This window comes from Mauremys reevesii, linkage group 2 (genome assembly GCF_016161935.1).
Source record: "Mauremys reevesii isolate NIE-2019 linkage group 2, ASM1616193v1, whole genome shotgun sequence".
NCBI lineage: Eukaryota > Metazoa > Chordata > Testudines > Geoemydidae > Mauremys > Mauremys reevesii.
The window spans coordinates 129,170,530-129,190,919 of record NC_052624.1 but is presented as its reverse complement, the minus strand read 5'-3'; the positions used below and the strand labels follow the sequence as shown (position 1 = coordinate 129,190,919).

The following is a 20,390-nucleotide window of genomic DNA, read 5'->3' as shown; positions in this document are numbered from 1 at the left end:
CTTAAAGAACCGCCTTAAAGACTGCCAATACTTCTTTGCTTTTTGTATCACTTTACGATAACATAGGAACCTTTCATCAGCAGCCAGTACTGAGTTTACAATGGTGCCAGGCACCACAGAAAGGGCCCACACAGGTGCCCGGACTGTGGCCCTACCCCCACTCCACCTCTTCCCCTGAGGCCCTGCCCCAACTGCCTCTTTCCCCTGAGGACCCACCCTCACTCCCCCTCTCCCCAGCCCTGCTCCGCATCTTCCCCCAAGGGCCTGCCCACCGCTTGCTCTTCTCCACCGCCTCCCAATCCTGTCGCTTGCACTTAAGGCAGGAAAAAAGTGCCCTCCCATGGCCACCCCATTCCAGTGCCCCTGTTGCCAGGTGTCTGTTTTTTTATTAGAAAGTCTGGCCAATAGTCCAGTTACAGGAGTAACCATAATCAGCCTCCCCACCAGGAGGGTGGGAAGAGCAGCTGCTGTTGCCTGCAGGAGCTGTAGCTCAGCTGGAGAGAGAGAGAATTCACTCCCAAGGACCCTGCTCTGGCTGATAGAGGTAGGTACCAGCTCCATGCTGCCCTGGGGGATCCCATCTGTCCCCCGCCACCCTGCAATACTTGCCCCTGACTCCTACCTTGCTCTGGCAGGGCACTGACACCCCCCACCTGCCCCACTGTGCTTGCCCCTTGCCCCTTTCACACTCCAGAGGCTGAGCCAGGCAGCCCCCTGCCAGCCCAGCCCTGAGATCCCACAGCTCTGCTGGTGCCCCTCACTCCCAACCCACAGCCACCTGATAGCCAGGCCCTGGGCTCCCACACAGCTCTACTGATGCCCCTCACTCCTGACCCACAGCCCAGCCCTGGGGTCCCCCGCCCCAAAATTAAGGAATAGTGATAGATGAAGGCCAAAAAAACAAAAACAAAAACAAAAACCAACCCACCCTTTACAGCGCAGTGAGAAGAGCATCAGACTTTTCTACTGTTGTTACTGGAAGTTGTGCATTTTATCCTCAGCGCAGATATTGAAATCACAAGTTTTTTAACTCTAATCCTGCTCTGGTATATATACAATTGTAAGCAGAGTCAGGATGAGCTCTACCCTGACATCTGGTGGTAAATTATGGTGAGTGTGGAAAAGAATTTCAGGGGCTGATCTTGTTTGCATAGGCACACCCACCCTGCCTAGCATAGCCCATGGCAGCCTAAAATGGTCACTTTGACAGCTGTGGGATCCTCAATTTCTCTGTTACTGGGGCAGGAGGAAAAAAGTGTTGTTACCATGATTATGTGAATGAGGGACTATGAACCTGTTTTATGACAGAGGACCTCACCATCAAGTAAGTAGCACTTGCTAGACAAGGGACATGGGTTCCAAAACCCAGTGAAATTGAGAGAGGTTGGGGGCTGGTATGGGTCCCTTTTGAGGGTTTGGCATACTAATTGCACCTTCTTCCATTGTTGAAGAGTTGAGCTAATTTTGATTCTATTAGGAGTCCATCTAGAGGCTGTTAAGCTGAATTCACTTTGGGCCAATGGTATACCAGCACTGGGGCTCCCCTACTACAAGCTGAAATCACTAAAAGAGCTAAACTTGCTAAGCTGAGTGCTGTGTTAATGAGTGGGGGAGTCTGAAGATCTATTGCTAAGTGGCTAGCAGAGTGGAGCAGTTTACAGCACAGTTGGAGCGGCCCATGGAACAGTGAGTGGAGTGGAGCAGAGCAGTTTGTGGGGATGGTTGGAGCGGGTCAGCTGGAGGAGCAGCACAGCTGGTGGAGTGGAGCCGGTCATGGTGAAGGCTGCAGCAGAACTCCACGGAGAGGTGGGGCAGTTGGCCCCGGCCCACATAAGGTGCCACTTAACACCCTGTGTGCGCCCCCCCCAACATTTCCACCCAGGTGGGGTGGGGTAAAACTCTGCAGATAAACTTCTGAACTCTGGGGTGGCACTGACCAGGGACAGAGACTTTTGGGTTGTTGGACTTTGGGGTGATTGGACTTAAGACCCTAAGGGGAAAAGGACATTACCAAACTTACTTGGTGGGTCTTTTTCTCATGGTTTATATTATGAATCCTGTTTGTGGTGTTTCCCCAATATGATGCCACATTGTTTCCCTCCTTTATTAAAAGGATTTTGCTACACTCAGACTCTGTGCTTGTGAGAGGGGAAGTATTGCCTCCTAGAGGTGCCTGGGGGGATGGTATGTAATTGTCCCAGGTCACTGGGTGGGGGCTCGAGCCGGTTTTGCACTGCATTATTGAAATGGAACTCCTGGATACTGAACCCGGCCCTTGTTGCTGCCAACTCAGAGGGGCAGAAGGGTTACACAATATATAGTTTTGTTTTATAATTATGTAGAGTTTGTTACCATGTCCAGAAGTCTTTGATTTTAGGATGCCAAAGAAATTAAACACTACTCTTTGATCAGATTAAGATATTATTTAGTAATAAATGTAATTAAGGTCTGGCTTTAGAAAGTGTTATGCACTGAATGGTCAAAAATTGTATGGGGTTATGAAGGACCAAACTAGGCTCACTTATGGGGACAAGTTTCATGCATATTTATGCCTGCATTTCTTGGAAGTTGGTCCATGTGATTAAGTTTTCTTGTTTGTCAGAAAGGAAGTATATAGATATATAAAGGCAAAGCATACAATGGCTTCATTCACTTTGCTTAAACCTCTGGGGTGGGGAGGAAGATGGAGAGGATCAAGTGATTAGGAAGGGGGAGGAGGGAGAGTAGTGAGTGGCAGGGTCTGTTGTGGGGGGACGATAGGGTGGGGGCAGGACCTCAGGGAGAAGAAGAGGTTCCGGCACTCCTGCTGTAGTGTCCCAGGGGGGCCCACAAATATATTTGAGGCTGGGCCCACAAAAGGTTAATCTGGCCCTGTCAGTAGCTCCCTCTTCATACTGAAGCAAAGCAGCTCTTACAAAATGAAATGCTAACTTGACTCTTTGACTTCAGAGTAGAAATGGAGTATTTCTAGAGTGATCAGCAGCTGAACTCTTCCCTCAATGGGGAACATAAGAACATAACTAGAGTGCCTTGTGATAAAGGAGGATATTGATATAATAGGCATCACAGAAACCTGGTGGACTGAGAGCAATCAATGGGACACAATCATTCCGGGGTACAAAATATATCGGAAGGACAGAACAGGTCATGCAGGGGGAGGAGTGGCACTATATGTGAAAGAAAATGTAGATTCAAATGAAGTAAAAATCTTAAGCGAATCCACATGTTCCATAGAATCTCTATGGATAGAAATTTCATTCTCTAATAAAAATATAACATTAGGGATCTGTTATCGACCACCTGACCAGGACAGTAATAGTGATGATGAAATGCTAAGAGAAATTAGAGAGGCTATCAAAATTAAGAACCCAATAATAGTGGGGGATTTCAATTATCCCCATATTGACTGGGAACATTTCACTTCAGGACGAAATGCAGAGATAAAATTTCTTGATACTTTAAATGATTGCTTCATGGAGCAGCTGGTACGGGAACCCACAAGGGGAGAGGCAACTCTAGATTTAATCCTGAGTGGAGCGCAGGAGCTGGTCCAAGAGGTAACTATAGCAGGACCGCTTGGAAATAGTGACCATAATACAATAGCATTCAACATCCCTGTGGTGGGAAGAACACCTCAACAGCCCAACACTGTGGCATTTAATTTCAAAAGGGGGAACTATACAAAAATGAGGGGGTTAGTTAAACAAAAGTTAAAAGGTACAGTGACTAAAGTGAAATCCCTGCAAGTTGCATGGGCCCTTTTTAAAGCCACCATAATAGAGGCCCAACTTCAATGTATACCCCAAATTAAGAAACACAGTAAAAGAACTAAAAAAGAGCCACAGTGGCTTAACAACCATGTAAAACAAGCAGTGAGAGATGAAAAGACTTCCTTTAAAAAGTGGAAGTCAAATCCTAGTGAGGCAAATAGAAAGGAGCACAAACACTGCCAACTTAAGTGCAAGAGTGTAATAAGAAAAGCCAAAGAGGAGTTTGAAGAATGGCTAGCCAAAAACTCCAAAGGTAATAACAAAATGTTTTTTAAGTACATCAGAAGCAGGAAGCCTGCTAAACAACCAGTGGGGCCCCTTGACGATCGAAATACAAAAGGAGCGCTTAAAGACGAAGTCATTGCGGAGAAACTAAATGGATTCTTTGCTTCAGTCTTCACGGCTGAGGATGTTAGGGAGATTCCCAAACCTGAGCTGGCTTTTGTAGGTGACAAATCTGAGGAACTGTCACAGATTGAAGTGTCACTAGAGGAGGTTTTGGAATTAATTGATAAACTCAACATTAACAAGTCACCCGGCACCAGATGGCATTCACCCAAGAGTTCTGAAAGAACTCAAATGTGAAGTTGCAGAACTATTAACTAAAGTTTGTAACCTGTCCTTTAAATCCGCTTTGGTACCCAATGACTGGAAGTTAGCTAATGTAACGCCAATATTTAAAAAGGGCTCTAGAGGTGATCCCGGCAATTACAGACCGGTAAGTCTAACGTCGGTACCGGGCAAATTAGTCGAAATAATAGTTAAGAATAAAACTGTCAGACACATGGAAAAACATAAACTGTTGAGCAATAGTCAACATGGTTTCTGTAAAGGGAAATCGTGTCTTACTAATCTATTAGAGTTCTTTGAAGGGGTCAACAAACGTGGACAAGGGGGATCCAGTGGACATAGTGTACTTAGATTTCCAGAAAGCCTTTGACAAGGTCCCTCACCAAAGGCTGTTATGTAAATTAAGCTGTCATGGGATAAAAGGTAAGGTCCTTTCATGGATTGAGAACTGGTCAAAGGACAGGGAACAAAGGGTAGGAATTAATGGTAAATTCTCAGAATGGAGAGGGGTAACTAGTGGTGTTCCCCAAGGGTCAGTCCTAGGACCAATCCTATTCAATTTATTCATAAATGATCTGGAGAAAGGGGTAAACAGTGAGGTGGCAAAGTTTGCAGATGATACTAAACTACTCAAGACAGTTAAGACCAAAGCAGACTGTGAAGAACTTCAAAAACATCTCACAATACTAAGTGACTGGGCAACAAAATGGCAAATGAAATTTAATGTGGATAAATGTAAAGTAATGCACATTGGAAAAAATAACCCCAACTATACATACAATATGATGGGGGCTAATTTAGCTACAACGAGTCAGCAAAAAGATCTTGGAGTCATCGTGGATAGTTCTCTGAAGATGTCCACGCGGTGTGCAGAGGTGGTCAAAAAAGCAAACAGGATGTTAGGAATCATTAAAAAGGGGCTAGAGAATAAGACTGAGAATATATTATTGCCCTTATATAAATCCATGGTACGCCCACATCTCGAATACTGTGTACAGATGTGGTCTCCTCACCTCAAAAAAGATATTCTAGCACTAGAAAAGGTTCAGAAAAGGGCAACTAAAATGATTAGGGGTTTGGAGAGGGTCCCATTGAGGAAAGATTAAAGAGGCTAGGACTCTTCAGCTTGGAAAAGAGAAGACTAAGGGGGGATATGATAGAGGTATATAAAATCATGAGTGATGTTGAGAAAGTGGATAAGGAAAAGTTATTTACTTATTCCCATAATACAAGAACTAGGGGTCACCAAATGAAATTAAAAGGCAGCAGGTTTAAAACAAATAAAAGGAAGTTCTTCTTCACGCAGCGCACAGTCAACTTGTGGAACTCCTTACCTGAGGACGTTATGAAGGCTAGGACTATAACAATGTTTAAAAGGGAACTGGATAAATTCATGGTGGCTAAGTCCATAAATGGCTATTAGCCAGGATGGGTAAGAATGGTGTCCCTAGCCTCTGTTCATCAGAGGATGGAGATGGATGGCAGGAGAGAGATCACTTGATCATTGCCTGTTAGGTTCACTCCCTCTGGGGCACCTGGCATTGGCCACTGTCGGTAGACAGATACTGGGCTAGATGGACCTTTGGTCTGACCCGGTACGGCCGTTCTTATGTTCTTATGTTATGTTCTTAAGTGTAGAAAATTTCTGCTGCACAAGGTATTGGAGAGAGGGGTCAGGAAGCTTTTCTTTATCTGGAAAGAGGCACCGGTGTGGTATATTTGGGAAACCTTGATTTAGATGAAGTACAGCTCCATCCTAATGCAGCAGCATTCCCACTGACAGCCCTTTGTTCCCCAGGGCAGGAATTTTCAAACAAGGGGTGAAAGAGGCTTGTCCCATTTACTTTCACTGGGCCTGGTGTGCCTACATTCCCTAGGCACTTTAAAAAATCCTCCCCCCATGCAGTCCCAGCAGTAGCTCAGTCACATTTCCCTCTGCCTTGCCTCATTTATTGCCCACCCACTGCTGCTCCCACTTCTGTTTTCTAGGCTGTAAATACTGCTTCTTTTTACACCAGTGGGAGTCAGACCCATGCTCTTTCTCCTGGGTGCTGAAAATGGAGGAGTTCGGGCTATTCACAAGCTATCTCCCAGTGAAATCATTTGGGGGTAGCCATAATCACTGAGGCAGCAGGTTGAGGATGACACGGCCCGCCCCCATTAGGAATGAGCATCTGCTCCAAAGACAGAGCCTAGCAGTGATTGTATGGCCGTGCAGCGCTGTAACGCGCTGCACCCTAGTCAGTTAAGGGCACAAGGGTGTCCCTCAACCTCTGCCTGCCAGCCGCTGGGACTGGCTGCCCGGGGTGGCTCACTGGTTGAGTGCCTGGTCGGTCATTCCCTTTGAAGCAGCTGAGCAGTCACCTCACAAGCCGGGATACCAGGCTAGCTGGTCAGACCAATGGTCCAATCTGGCCATTCCTACCTACTAGATCGTTCCATGCTGGGACGCTGCTGGCCCCACCCTGCTTGGGCCCCCTGCCCTCTCCCCAGGGGCGGCCCCAGCACGCCAAGCGTGTGCTTGGGGCGGCATCGGGGGGGGGGCGCTCTGCCGGTCGCCGGGAGGGCGGCAGGTGGCTCCAGCGACTGGCAGAGCGCCCCCCGCTGCGTGCCGCCGTGCTTGGGGCGGCGAAATGGCTAAAGCCGCCCCTGCCTCGCCCTCCTGTTTTTCTCGGTGGTTTGGTGCCTGTGTCATAAGCACTGGAAGCGCAGGCGCCGGGCAGTGGGGGCCGAGCCGAGGTGCTCGGGCGGGTGCCTGCACCTTGCCAGACGCCGCGGGCTGCGGAGTGAAGGGGGCGGACAGGAGCACGCGGAAAGCGCAGCGCTCTCGCCAGGGAACCAGGCAAGTCTCCTCCTCCCGCCCGGCCGCTGCTGTGCGTGAGCCGCTCCCCGCTAGCTGCGCGGGCCGGAGTCTGGCGGCGCTCGGCGGTGGAGGGGGCGATCGGCGCCCTGCGCTCCAGGTGGGTGGCGGGGCGCAGCAGCGAGGCTCCCGCGGGGCCGGAGCCAGGGTAGGGGGCAGCCACGCAGCGGCCGCTCCCCGTGCGGGACGGGGGGAGGGGGGCTTCAGGCCAGCCAGGGCTTGAACCCGGCTCCTGGGATCGTCCCCCGCCCCCGCCGCGCCGCAGCGGGAAGCCCCACGTTCAAGCCCGGTCACAGTGAGCTGGGTGCCCAGGAGAGCCGGGACACGGGCCCGATCCCGCCCGCCTGCCGCCGCCGCGCTGCGGGGGGAAACGCGCGGGTATGAAAGGAGCCCAGCTGTGATCACAAGGGCAGGCAGGAAACACAATCAGCTCCCAACAGGGTGTTGTTGCGTTTTGTTCACACTAAAAGGAAGCAGTTTGGGAGTAGCACAGGTCACTGTGCCACCCCTGGCACCAAGTCGTGCCCTCCTCCCTCCAGCCAACCGAGTTTGGCCTGCAGGGGACCGGCGTGTCAGTGCCCGCTCATGGACTGGGCCAGGGGACACTCAGCGCCTTGCCTGATCGTCAGCCCCGCTATCCAGACAGGCTCTAGGACAACAGAGTTTGCTCTAGGTCCGGACAACAGTGTCTGTCTCTTAACAGCCCCCTGATCTCTTTCGGCTTTTTAATAATGCCAGTAAAATGGGTTTCCTAAGAAAGTGTGTGTGGGGCGGGGGGGAGTGTCACTGGCAAAATGTTTCTGTTGGTTTTCAACTAAGCACAAAATCCACAGAAGAAGGGAGACAGCCAGCCCCGCCCCATACTGTTACCAATCCCAAGTTTAGACTGTCTTCTTGTTGGCAAGTTTTGTTACATTATCATTTTAAAACACATCTTGGAAATATAAATATAGTATCTTTCCTACAGTCTGTATCCCCACAGCAGAATGACAGTGGTGGGAAGGGCTGTAAGTGTGACAGCTCCACCTCGGCTGTCATGGGGACCTCCACAGCTAAAAGCAGGAGTCTCTACAGCTTGCACTCAAGATCCAAGTTTTGTAATCGCAGGCTGTAACAAACTCCTGTCCTCTGTGGATCAGGTAAAGAGGTGGACACATAACTTGCACTGACCAGTAAGGTTACATAAACTAGTTTTGCAGAAGAGCTCACTGGCAGTTTTTCAGTGAAGGTTGGTTGTTTTTCTAATAGCTCTGCTCTAGGAATTATTTTGGGGGAAGTTCTATGGCCAGCACTATACAGGAGGTCAGACTGGAGGGTCACATTGGCCCTTCTGGCCTTGTAGTCGATGAATCAGTGAAACCTATTTGTGCTGTAAGGGCTAAATCCTCCTGCACACACTGAGCTTGATTGGCCAGATTTAGTGCAGGGGATTCCCAGGGGCACTTGGGAGGAGGCAATTATCACCCCTTCCCCTCTCCCAGATTGTGAAGCAGCTACAGAGCCGGGGTGGCTCCAGGCCCCAGCACGCCAAGCGTGTGCTTGGGGCGGCCTGTCGCGGGGGGCGCTCTGCTGGTCGCCGGGAGGGCGGCAGGCGGCTCCGGTGGACCTCCCGCAGGCACGCCTGCGGATGCTCCACCGAAGCCGCGGGACCAGAGGACCCTCCGCAGGCACGCCTGCGGGACGTCCACCGGAGCTGCCTGCCGCCGTCTCGGTGACCGGCAGAGCGCCCCCCGTGGCATGCCGCCCTGCTTGGGGCGGCGAAATGTCTAGAGCCGCCCCTGTACAGAGCTCCTGTGTAATGGCTGCTGTGGCCCTTGGGAAGTTGCTCCCATGTCCCAGCTCTGAAAGCTGGCTGATGGATCTGCATAGTGATTGATCCACTGGTCCCTTTCCTTCCTGCCCCACCTCTAAGCCCCAAAACCTTGTGCATGGGGACAGTCAGGGAACTTGCAGGCAGTGTGCAAACTCCATGTACATGTTCCCCAAATTGCATTCCTTTCCCCATACTCCATTTTTGATTCAGACAGGAGCAGGACTTGCCCAAAGGCAAGAATAAGGTTTTGTTTAATGTGTTGTCACTGTCCTGGTTGCAACAATGAAAAACAGGTTTCACTGATTCATCGATTACAAGGCCAGAAGGGCCAATGTGACCCTCCAGTCTGACCTCCTGTATAGCAAGGCCCTGAATCATGTCCACATCAACATTGTGGTGAATCGGACTTTAGTTAAAGTTAAAAGTGCCAGTATTTCATTAAAGGTCTGCATGTAACAGTATAAATATGCCTTGAGCTCTAACAATCACTAAATGTGAGCTCTGATGGAGCATCTGGTGAGGCGTATTCTGTAATGTAGGAGACCTTCAAATGATGATTCCTTGCTGTTGGTCTTGGACAATAAAGCTGTCTGTTCTGTTCTATTTAGGTTCTTATGACCACCCTCATCACTGTAGTATCTGAGTGCCTACTAGTAGCGCATTAAGCAATGTGACGAACATGTCATGTGTTTGTTCACTCCAGGAAATGTCCACAAAGTGGACCCACAGATCATATACTGGCCAGGAGGAGGATTTCTGAGGTAGTTAGTATAAGCAATTCAGGGCTTTAAATATAACAACTAACCCTTTGGCTGTAATAGATAGGTAGAGTAGTGCATTGGTATAATATGGCCAGAGGGATCCTGGCAGCTCTCTGCAACAGATGAAACCGCTGAATTGTGTTTAAGTTTACACCAAAGCACAGTGCATTGTTGTAATCTAGTCAGCAGTTCTGTGACAAAATGTAGAATGCAGGACCCTCTTCGAAACACCACGGTTAGTGAGCATCAATGACTTGATTGTGGCTAACAAATACAGACACAGCATGATCCTACTCTATTTTTTCACACTCATAAAAGTTTTTATTTGCAAGATCCAACATGCTAGGCCAGGGTTGGCAACCTTTGAGAAGTGGTGTGCCAAGTCTTCATTAATTTAAGGTTGTGCATGCCAGAAAAAGGTTTTGTGTGCCAGACCGGCGCTGTGGGTGGCAGATGGAACCCCAGACCGGCAGCGGGCTGAGACGCTGTCTGGGGTTCCGTTTGCTGGCCCTTGCCAGCCAGGGTCCCGGCCGCCAGCCCCGCTCAGCCTCCTGCCAGCCTGGGTTCCGTCCATCCAGGCCAGCAGCGGGCTGAGTGGGGCCGGTGTCCGGGACTCCAGCTGGCAAAGGGCCGGTGGCCGGAACCCCAGACCGGCAGCGAGCTGAGCGGTTTATCCTGCAGCTGGTCTGGGGTTCTGTAATCCAGCCGGCATAGCGCTGAGTGGGGCTGGCGGCTGGGACCCCAGTTGGCAGCAGCGTGCCACTAAAAATCAGCCTGTGTGCTGCCTTTGGCATGCCTGCTGCAGGTTGCCAACCCCTGTGCTAGACAAGCGCTTCCCAAAGCTTGCACAATGATGTTGCCTTTGGGATATTATTAGAACTTAATAAACCAGCCAGTTCTAAAAAGCAAGGTATGAAGTGTATCCTGGGGGTATTATATGCATGGTATTCATTGTCAAATACGATTTTTTTTCTACCATAGAAACAAATAGAAGTAGTGGTATACCAGGCTACTTAATGGAATCCACTCTCCATAAGTCAGCATTAATTTCAGAGGGCTGGATTTATCTCATGGGAATAATTTATTTTTTGTTAGTTAAATTTTAATGAACCAAATTGTACAAATTCACATTAAAATTAAGTTCATCAAACAAAAACGTAGTTAACAGAAGACACACCCTGTGCAACTCCAATACACATCAATTAAGAAACTGCATTAAATGGATGCTAGCAGCCAGTAAACATGTTCCTCCAGTGCTTCAAAGAGCAGCAGCAGCATTCCAAATAGGCAAGAGAACTCTTGAAGTGCCTCCTATCTAGCAACTTGGAGTCTGTCTTCAGATTGTCTTGGGGACTGTAGTTTCTTCCTAAATGGTGGCAGCTGCTCCCTCTGATGTTTGTTGTGTGCTCCTGCCTGTACCCCTTGTAGGCCAGTGTTTTGTGATGAGAGATTGGCTGGGGGAGCGGGGACTAGTTGCTTGGAGTAATGCCGCAGGGGAAGTAGGCTGAAGGAAGGCATGGTGGGTAAAACTGGTGTGAAGAGGGAATGAGGTGAAGGAGCAGGGATAGGAGATATTCCAGATTCTAGTATTGTTGGGAGTCTGGGACTCTATCTAACTCAACTCCATGTTGAGTGGAACAAAGGAGGTGTTCACCCTCTGCCTAAACTGGATTTCACCAAAATCCGTTTACTGTTTAGTTTTATTTTTAAAGGGGTGGTGTTCACTCACCATTTGAGTGGTGAGGTCTACCTTCTCCAACTGACCCAGTCAGAAACACAGGTCAGGTTCATTTCCACAGCTGCTGAGCTTGAGGCAGTTTCCCCCAGGATTCCCAAAGGCCCTCTCGGCCCCATGCTCTATGATGGTGGAACCGATTTTCAGTAGCTATTAAGTAATAAAGAGGGGTGGCTTCTTCCATTGTTTGTGGGAAAACAAATGTATAGGGGACAGGGCCAGAATAACTGTCCTGTGGGCCCGAAACTATTAGATTTTGTGGGGCCCCTGGATACAAGTCTTTTTCCTAATTTAAAACAAAATGATCACAATTGTGGCATCGAGGCTATTAACACTATACTAAACTTGCCTTTTAATTAACATAAAGCCATTCTGTGGTAACATTTCAGTCTTAAAACATGTAGAATATAGTTGAGTTAATTCAGAATAGCCTACTTCTTACCCTAGAACAGCTGTTACCATATTTTCTTTCTGGGAGGGAGTTTGGTGCAGAAGGGGATTCTGACCTGGGGCAGGGCCAGTGGGTTGGGGTGTAGGAGGTGTGAAGTACAGGTGGTGCAGCAGGGCTCCGGGCTGGTGGTGCAGCAGGGCTCAGGCAGGCTGCCTGCATGCCGTGGCCCCACGCTGCTCCCAAAAGTGGCCGGCTGCTGGCATGTCTCTGCGCGTCCCTGGGATTCCCGGCCAATGGGAGCTGTGGGGACAATGCTGGGGGCGGGGGTAGCACGCAGAGCCACCTTTCTCCTCCGCCAGGGGCTGCAGAGACATGCCAGCAGCCGTCCGCTTCCAGGTGTGGGGCCACAGCAATCAGGCAGCCTGCCTGAGCCCTGCTGTGCCGGGGCTCCCTTTAGCCTGGGGCCCTGGGCTGCAGCCCCTAAAGCCCCTGTGTTAATCCAGCCCTGATAGGGGGGTGTTTGGCTATTCACATCTTTGTGCTTGAATTCTTTATTTCCCTGATATAAAGCCCGGTTCACTTTATATTTGCCTCATTAGCTTCAGAGAGAAATTGCCCAAGGCAGAATTGTGAGGGGAGATTCCCCCATGCTCTCCAAAGGCCCCTGTGGCCCTACTGTTCCCTCCCAGCCTTGTGGGCTTGGGAAAAAGAGAGACCCTCCTGAGAGGAGCCAACTAGAGAGAGTTGGAGGGAAACACAGAAGCTGGTGCTGCAGGGACCTTCAGACACAGCTGATGTCATCAGACTCCTTTTTCACAAGCCTAATTTCTACTTAGTTTGTTAGATGAAAAGTGTAACAGATCTGCTGGCTTATTACTGGGTACCTAGTGCTCACCCTGGCTGAGTTGGCGGGAAAGGATCTAGCCAGAAGACGGCTCTGTAATCAAGGGCGGCTCTATGTTTTTTGCAGCCCCAAGCACAGCTGTCAGGTGGCCTTTGGTGGCACTCCTGCGGGCGGTCCGCTGGTCACGCGGATTCGGCGGCGTTTCTGCGGGTGATCCGCCAAATTGCTGCCAAAGCCGCCAGACTGGCGGATCTCCCACAGCCATGCTGCCGAAGGCGGCTTGACTGCCGCCCTCACGGCGACTGGCAGGCCGCCCCAGGCACACACTTCCTGTGCTGGTGCCTGGAGCCTCCCCTGTCTGTAATATCTTGGGTACAGGAAAAGGAAGTAACACGCTGAGGTTCGAAGGGACCAGGCATGTGAGCAGGAGCAGCAGCCTGGCTGACGTCTGTGTGGAGGAAAGGGTGGGTGCCAGACAGAATGAGAGCTGGGACTGAAAGCTGGACAAGGGGCTCACAAAAGCAGGATGATACAGGGCCTCAGCCAATAGGCAGGAGATGTGAGATGGCTACACATATGGGTGGCCAGAGCATGGTATGGAGGGATCTCAATGAAACAGTTACACTTACAGTGGATTGCCCCAGGCACAGAGCTGGGAACTGTGGGTTGAATTGTGTAGCTGTTAAAGTGAGTGCGCTCATGGTATTTGGTATTTAATAGTTCTCTTCTGTTACACTTGGACTCCATGAGCATTTATGAGGACCCACTTAGGGCTACAGCCTGTTGAGCAAGGTGGCCACTCTTACATTTCTGGAATACCACATGGGCATTTGTAAGAACCAGAGGGTGCGGAATGGCATCCCTGTCCAATACTGGACAAAACCACATTCGGTTTTGTCCTAGTACTGGACAGGGGATAGACCTCTCAAAAAGAGGACTGCCCAGTTCAGTACTGGATGAGTGGCCTCTGTACAGTAACACCTCACTTAAAGTCATCTTGGTTAACATTTTTTTCATTGCTATGTTGCTGATCAGTTAGAGACCATGCTTGTTTAAAGTTGTGCAATGCTCCCTTATAACTTCGTTTGGCAGCTGCCTGCTTTGTCCACTGCTTGCAGGAAGAGCAGCCCGTTGGAGCTAGCTGGTGGGGGCTTGGAATCAGGGTGGATCGGCAGCCTCCCTGTTAGCTCTCCACTCCTCTAAGTTCCCTGTGCGACAGAAGCCCAGCAAGCTATCAATTGCCGGCCGTCTCTCCCTCCACTGCCATGTGCTGCTCCTGCCCTCTGCCTTGGAGCTGCTCCCAGGAGCCTCCTGCTTGCTATGCGGGTGGGGGGGAGAAGAGAGGGGGGTAACATCAGGATGTCCCCTTCCCCTCTGCTCCTGCACCCCATTTACCCCATCTCCATGGAGGGGGGGGACGATGATCACATGACAGGGCTCAGGCTGGAGGGAGCTTCGTGGGAGCAGCTGCTGTCTCAACTTGCTGATCTACTTAACAAGGCAATGTACTTAGAGTGGGGTCATCCTACTTAAAGGGGCAATGCACATCTCTCTCTCTCACACACAGGATGTGTGTCTGTCTCTTTCTGCCATGCTGTCTCTCCTCCCTCCATTCATGATCCCTTGTAGAGTATGTGGCTACATTAATAACAATGGGTTAACCTTTGAGGGCTCAGCTGAAAGCTAGTTCATCATTTAGCAGCAAGGCATTTCCTGGGAAATATCCCACCCTCTTCCACCCTCTGACTTCACCACCTCAACCAAGCTTCACAATCATCATTGCTGTTTACAGTATTAAATTGTTTGTTTAAAACTTCGTGTGTGTGTGTGTGTGTGTGTGTGTCTTTTGTCTGGTGAAAAACATTTCCCTGGAACCTAACCCCCCATTTACATTCATTCTTATGGGGAAATTGGATTCGCTTAACATCGTTTCGCTTAAAGCCACATTTTTCAGGAACATATCTACAATGCTAAGTGAGGAGTTACTGTACTGTAGAGCCTAGTGCATGGAGTGCCTATACCATATGCCTCTGAGCTGGGGGTACACGGCACACCCTGTTATCAGACACCTAGAAGGTACTGTGTACTACGGCAGTTGCAGTGATGCCCTGTAGTGAGGTCAGTTTCAGTACTTTGAGATATATGAATCTTTGTCCTTTCAACTTCACATCAGATTTCCAGATGGCCAATGAAGCGAGGCCTTGCCCATGTGACATTGGAGACAGGTTTGAGTATGGGGGCCTTGGGCACGAAGTGCAAGTTGAGCACATCAAGGCGTATGTTTGCAAACCATCTGCCAGCACGGAAAAAGCTGTGATTGTGGTTCAAGATATATTTGGATGGCAACTCCCAAATACCAGATACATGGCTGATATGCTTGCAGCTAATGGATACATGTAAGCAATTATTTTTTCTTGTTTTCTTCTTGGAGACATTCTCACATTCACTAGGCCCAAATTATGACCTGGTCTATGGTGTCTTCCATACACAAGGAGCAACCTTATACTTTCAGTCTGAATGACTTATTTTAGAACAAAGAAGACAAAAGAAGAAAAAGTGGACTCTTCCTGAGAGACCACAGTATACAGTGAATCTCCTCTGCATGGGCTGCAGCAATTTTCTGAACATAGTGGCTGCACAAGCAGAGTTCTGAGAAATGTCAAGGCTGTTGTGTTTGAATGTCCAACAATGTGGGTGTTTAATAAAATTAAACAGTTTTAATTGAAATTTAATTAAACAATGATAATAAGAAGTGCATGTTCATATAAGGTTTTGCAAATTCTCTTAAAACAAAACATCTTTCAGTTTGAACTACATGATGGTTTTTCTTTTAATTTTTGCCATAAAGATGTAATGGAATATATGCACACCTAGTGCATTGCATACAATCCTTCTTTCCCCTGCTCCCAGCTAGAAACAGATTGTCCCAAGCTTCTGAGGTTCATAGGAGTTAAATCCAACAGTGGGGTACCAATTTCTAGGAAATCCATGTGCTGTGAACAGGGAGTTACTGTGTAATTACAACCACACCTGGGGAGTTGAAACTTGAACTCTATTTCAGAAAAGCAGGCCTCTGCCTAAATTTTGTAATGTTCTGGCTTCGAGTGCTGGCCCCCTTCAGTGGCTTCAGCCCACTGAGGAAAATGAAATTAAAATTAATGGCAGTGAAGGACAATTGTTAAATCTCAAGAAACTGATGTCTGGTTTTGGAACTAGTGCCTATCCTAAAGGCTGGTTGGGGTTTGACACATTCAACCACTAGATAATCAGCAGGAAAAGAATTCTCTGCTTGAATTCTGTGTATGCTCCAGAGCTTGTCCACCTTGGGTCTGTAGCTCAGTATCTCTCCACTGCCCATTAATTTCTGATAGTCTGATGTTTGCACTTCACTCGCAAGGTGGGGAGAGAGTGGACAGCTGGCAGGCAGGCAGCTTTTGGCTCCCTCTCCTGTAAGGTAACTGGCTGAGTACACAGAGATGTGAGCAGGGTGGGCATTCCGTGTAGGATTGGACTGGCACATTACCATCTAGTGGCAGGAACATAGGTGTTTATTTTAAGCGCTCTCCATCCTCCTGCTCATCCCTGCCAGAGCATTGCTGGGACGGAGAGCCCTTGAGTCTGAATTTCAGGGCCCTCGTTAAGGAAAATACACCTGTATTATCTCAACAGGCTTGCTCCTGTGGAGAGGAATCTGTTCAGTATTTGTAGTGCAGTCTCCAAATAATAGTCTGATTTAAGCGACATTACGTATAGCTTATGTTTAAATCTTACATTAAGCTTAAGAATACAGGGCCATCTTGTGTCAGCATTGTTTAAACAGAAATTCACATTAAATTAAATTAAATGGGGACTTCTTTGTAGACACTGATGGCATGATATTGCCCACAGAATCTGAAATGTGGACCCTCAGGATTTCAGCCCTTGAGTTTGGCCATTTATTTCATTCAATCATTCCTTAGGAGGTCAGTTAATAACTATTTTATTGTTTGTATTACTGGAGTACCTTCAAACCCCATCTCAGACTGGGTCCCCCTATGCTAGGCATTGTATTAAACACAGTAAGAAATATCATCTTCCCCAAAGAGTTTTCAGTCTAGATACTCAAGATAGACAAAGGATTGGAAAAAGGGAGTCTCCCTATCCCCATTGTCATGGCAATGAGCGTATGCAATTTAATCATTAAAGGAATATTGTTAAGAAAATCATTTATTTGTATATATTTTTAAAATAATTATTCATACTTTTGAATAATTATTAATTATATATAACAAAGGACAACATTGAGGGGAGTGAAATCACTACCATCTCACAGATTAATGGAAACATTCCTTGGTTTAAAAGACCACTAAACATCTCAGGATTTGATAAGTGAACTTATTGATTTTTCATACAGAGCCATCTGCCCCGACTTTTTTGTGGGAAAAGAACCTTGGAATCCTTCTGATGACTGGTCCACCTTTGGTGAATGGCTGAAAACACGAGATGCCAGAAAAATAGACAAGTAAGATGTCAGAGGGATGGATACTCCATCCCTTGTCGTGGATCAACTATTCTTTTCTTTGATCTGAGATTGGGGTGCACCTTGCCTACCAGCCTGATGGATCATTTAAACCGGTCCACCTTTGGTGGTGGCAGGGGCCAGACTGCTTTAGGGGGGTTGAAGTTGCTCTTCCAGGAGAGAACTCTATCATTTATTGGTAGGACTTTATTGTAGTCTTTTGATGTTGATGCAATAGCTGCAAAACATTGTTTCCTCCTCACAGGTCACCAGGGCTTATAAATGACTTGTGAGAGAGGAGACAGCTAAAGGCAGAAGTCTCTTTCTGAGACTGACCAATTGAAACATATCAGTATTTTAAGATTATATGCCAGAGTGGTGTGGAAAGGTTTCCTTGGTTTCACCATAGTTTCTGAAAAGCTGTGCACTGCATAACTGTCCCAAGTGGTTGACATCTGGATGAATCTTCACTGTCTAAGAGAATTAGTATGTATAGTTAGAATACAATCTTTTTTTACTGTCAAGAATTTTCATATTATTTTGCAGACAAAATTGCTTGGATTTGGATTCAATTGTTTTTTTCAAGGAAGAAAGAACAATAACTTGAGGGGACAGACATTGAGTCTTCTCTGCTTGGGTTTCAGCTAGCATTGCTCACTGAGGTAATGGAGATGCTGAGGTGCTCCATGCTAAAACCTGTGAGTCGGACCCTTTTCCTCCTTGGCGGAGTAAGGCCAATAGGAAAGCACTGGTACATTGTCAGTTAAGATTTTCAGGGTGTCCCTGTGATAGGTGGGGTGAGGGACAGAGCTTCAGTAGCTCTGAAAGATGCTACTTTGAGGCCACTGCTCAAGAAACTACCCTTGATATCAACTTTGCTGAGCTGTAGAGCTGTGTCCCTCTTCCCACTGTTGTGGAAAGGTAATTGAGAAGGTTGTGGTGGGGCTGCTGTGGCAGTTTCTTGATACCTCAGTTGGCCTTGGCTTCTGTCAATCTGGATCTGGGTAAAGGGTAGAAACTGTACTGGTTGCATTAGTTGATAACCTCCTCCTAGCAATGGACAAAGATAGTGTCTATGCCAATTTTTTTAACAGTCTTTTGATGATGAGATTTTCTTGGCTAGTTTATGGGCCCAGGCAGGGTGAATGGAGCTGCTCTTGTATGACTCTGTGCGTACCTCTGAGAGATCCCAAAGGATAGTTTTGGGGAATTGTTCCTCGGCCCCAAAGGCTCTCTCCTACAGGGTACCACAGGGTTTGTATTGTCAGTTCTCTTGTACAGTGTGTACATGAGGGCTATGGGAGGAGAGATAGAGTCTGATTTATTCAGTGTGTTGCTGATGCTTAGAGCTGCATCTCAGTCACATGGTTGGAACAATAGAACAAATTACTCCATGACTAGAAAGGGTCTTGAATGACAGCTAGCTGGCTGCAACTCAATCCAGACAAGATGAGAGAATGTTGGTGGCCAGTGGAAGCAGCCAGAAGAATTGGCAGGACTTGTACCAGTACCTCTCGTGGAGAGAGCATGACTACTATTTATAAAACTGTTGCATTGTTAGATTCTGAGCTGCTCCTGGGTGCCCAGGTACTGGCAGTAGCCAACAGTGTTTTATTCCATTTGCATCTGGCAAGAAATTTTTCTCTGATGAAGGGGATATTGCCACAAATATCCATGCCTTTGTCACCTCAGGATTAGATTGCTGTCGTATGCTCCATTTAGGGCTACACCTTGGGACCGTTTGGAAGCTGAAGCTGGTGCAGAATGCTGCAGTTATTAAGTTGAATGTTGGAAGCACAACTAGACCAGTGCACTGCACTAGCTTCTAATAAGCTTCCAAGGGAATTCAAGGTGTTAGTTTCTACATGTCAAGCTTAAAATGGTTTTGACCTTGGTTGCCTGCGAGACTCTTCTTCCACCCCTACTCCCCTCCCCACCCATGCCATACTGCTACAGCTGTGATCAGCAAAGGTGCTGGAGTTGATGTCTCCTGAGTGTAAATGAGAAGGAGCCGTTGGCAGGGTGCTTTCCATGAAGGTCCTTGGCCTCAGAATTCACTTCCCCCTTGTTTCCTCAGAGCCCAGATTTGTTACCGTTCTGGGTACAATGAAAAGCATCTCTCTCTTGGGATTTTGAGAGGGGGGTGAGGGTTGTCAGGGTTTTGTTAAGCAGTGCAGGGATTATGGAAGACACAACTGATCCACATCCGGCATACTCCTGGCTCATTGCTCTCATTACCTGCTTGCAGGAGAGCATCGTACCTCCTCTGCACAAGACAATGGCTCAGGGGAGGAGGTGTTAGGTGAGGGGTAGGCAACCTATGGCAAGTGTGCCAAAGGCGGCATGCAAGCTGATTTTCAGTGGCATTCACGCTGCCTGGGTCCTGGCCAGTGGTCGGGGGGGAAGAGGGGTGCTCTGCATTTTAATTTAATTTTAAATGAAGCTTCTTAAACATTTTAAAAACCCTATTTACTTTACATACAACTCTAGTTTAGTTATATATTATAGACTTATAGAAAGAGACCTTCTAAAAACATTAAAATGTATTACCGGCACGCAAAACCTTAAATCAGAGTGAATAAATGAAGACTCGGCACACCACTGCTGAAAGGTTGCCGACCCCTGTGTTAGGCTCTGCCTGGCATTTCCTCCCTGTACCTTACATATTCTAAATGTTGGTCCCAATTGGACAGACAAAGTGTCTGGCTCATCACTGGAGGTTTTAGTGCTCAGGAGCTGGTGGTAGAGTCTTGTGTTGGTCTCATACATATTTCACATGCCCAGGTGCAGGGGAGTAGGGACAGCGTCTGAAGTAAAGAGTTGTTTGGGTAGGGTGTAGTCTCATATGTTACATCTTCCCCCTCCCCCACAATATCAGCTCCCTGTAATACCTCTGCAGTGGTCATGTCTCCCTCTGGGCTAGCTGGTGTTGGTGGACTACCTGATGTTTTGGAAATCCAGCTGTTAGAGCAATATGCAGACCTTTTCCAGATTTGTTACACTTCCCTTCCTGCAGTACACCAGACATTTTGTGTAAGAGCTAAATTACAGTTATTATCAACATAATTGTTTAGTTAAGGGCCTTCCCCGGAGACTGCTCTACCACTTTTTTTTAAATACTTATATACAAGATAAGAATTGAGCCATC

General features: G+C 47.9%; 1 protein-coding gene across 4 annotated transcripts in view; it reads left to right on the top strand.

Moving 5' to 3' along the window:
* Positions 1-422: 422 nt before the first annotated feature.
* The window catches only part of LOC120396659 (carboxymethylenebutenolidase homolog), a 28,595-nt gene continuing 8,627 nt past the window's right edge, over positions 423-20,390 (top strand). The window contains exons 1-3 of one of the 4 annotated variants that reach the window (XM_039521684.1): positions 423-544; positions 14,918-15,140; positions 17,138-17,245. In XM_039521684.1, coding sequence (XP_039377618.1) covers positions 14,926-15,140; positions 17,138-17,245 — 323 coding nt within the window. In that variant the 5' untranslated portion in view covers positions 423-544; positions 14,918-14,925. Of the gene's footprint in view, positions 545-1,637; positions 1,687-7,018; positions 7,301-14,917; positions 15,141-17,137; positions 17,246-20,390 lie in introns of those variants that run through there. The other 3 variants (XM_039521683.1, XM_039521681.1, XM_039521682.1) reach the window with 3 other exon arrangements.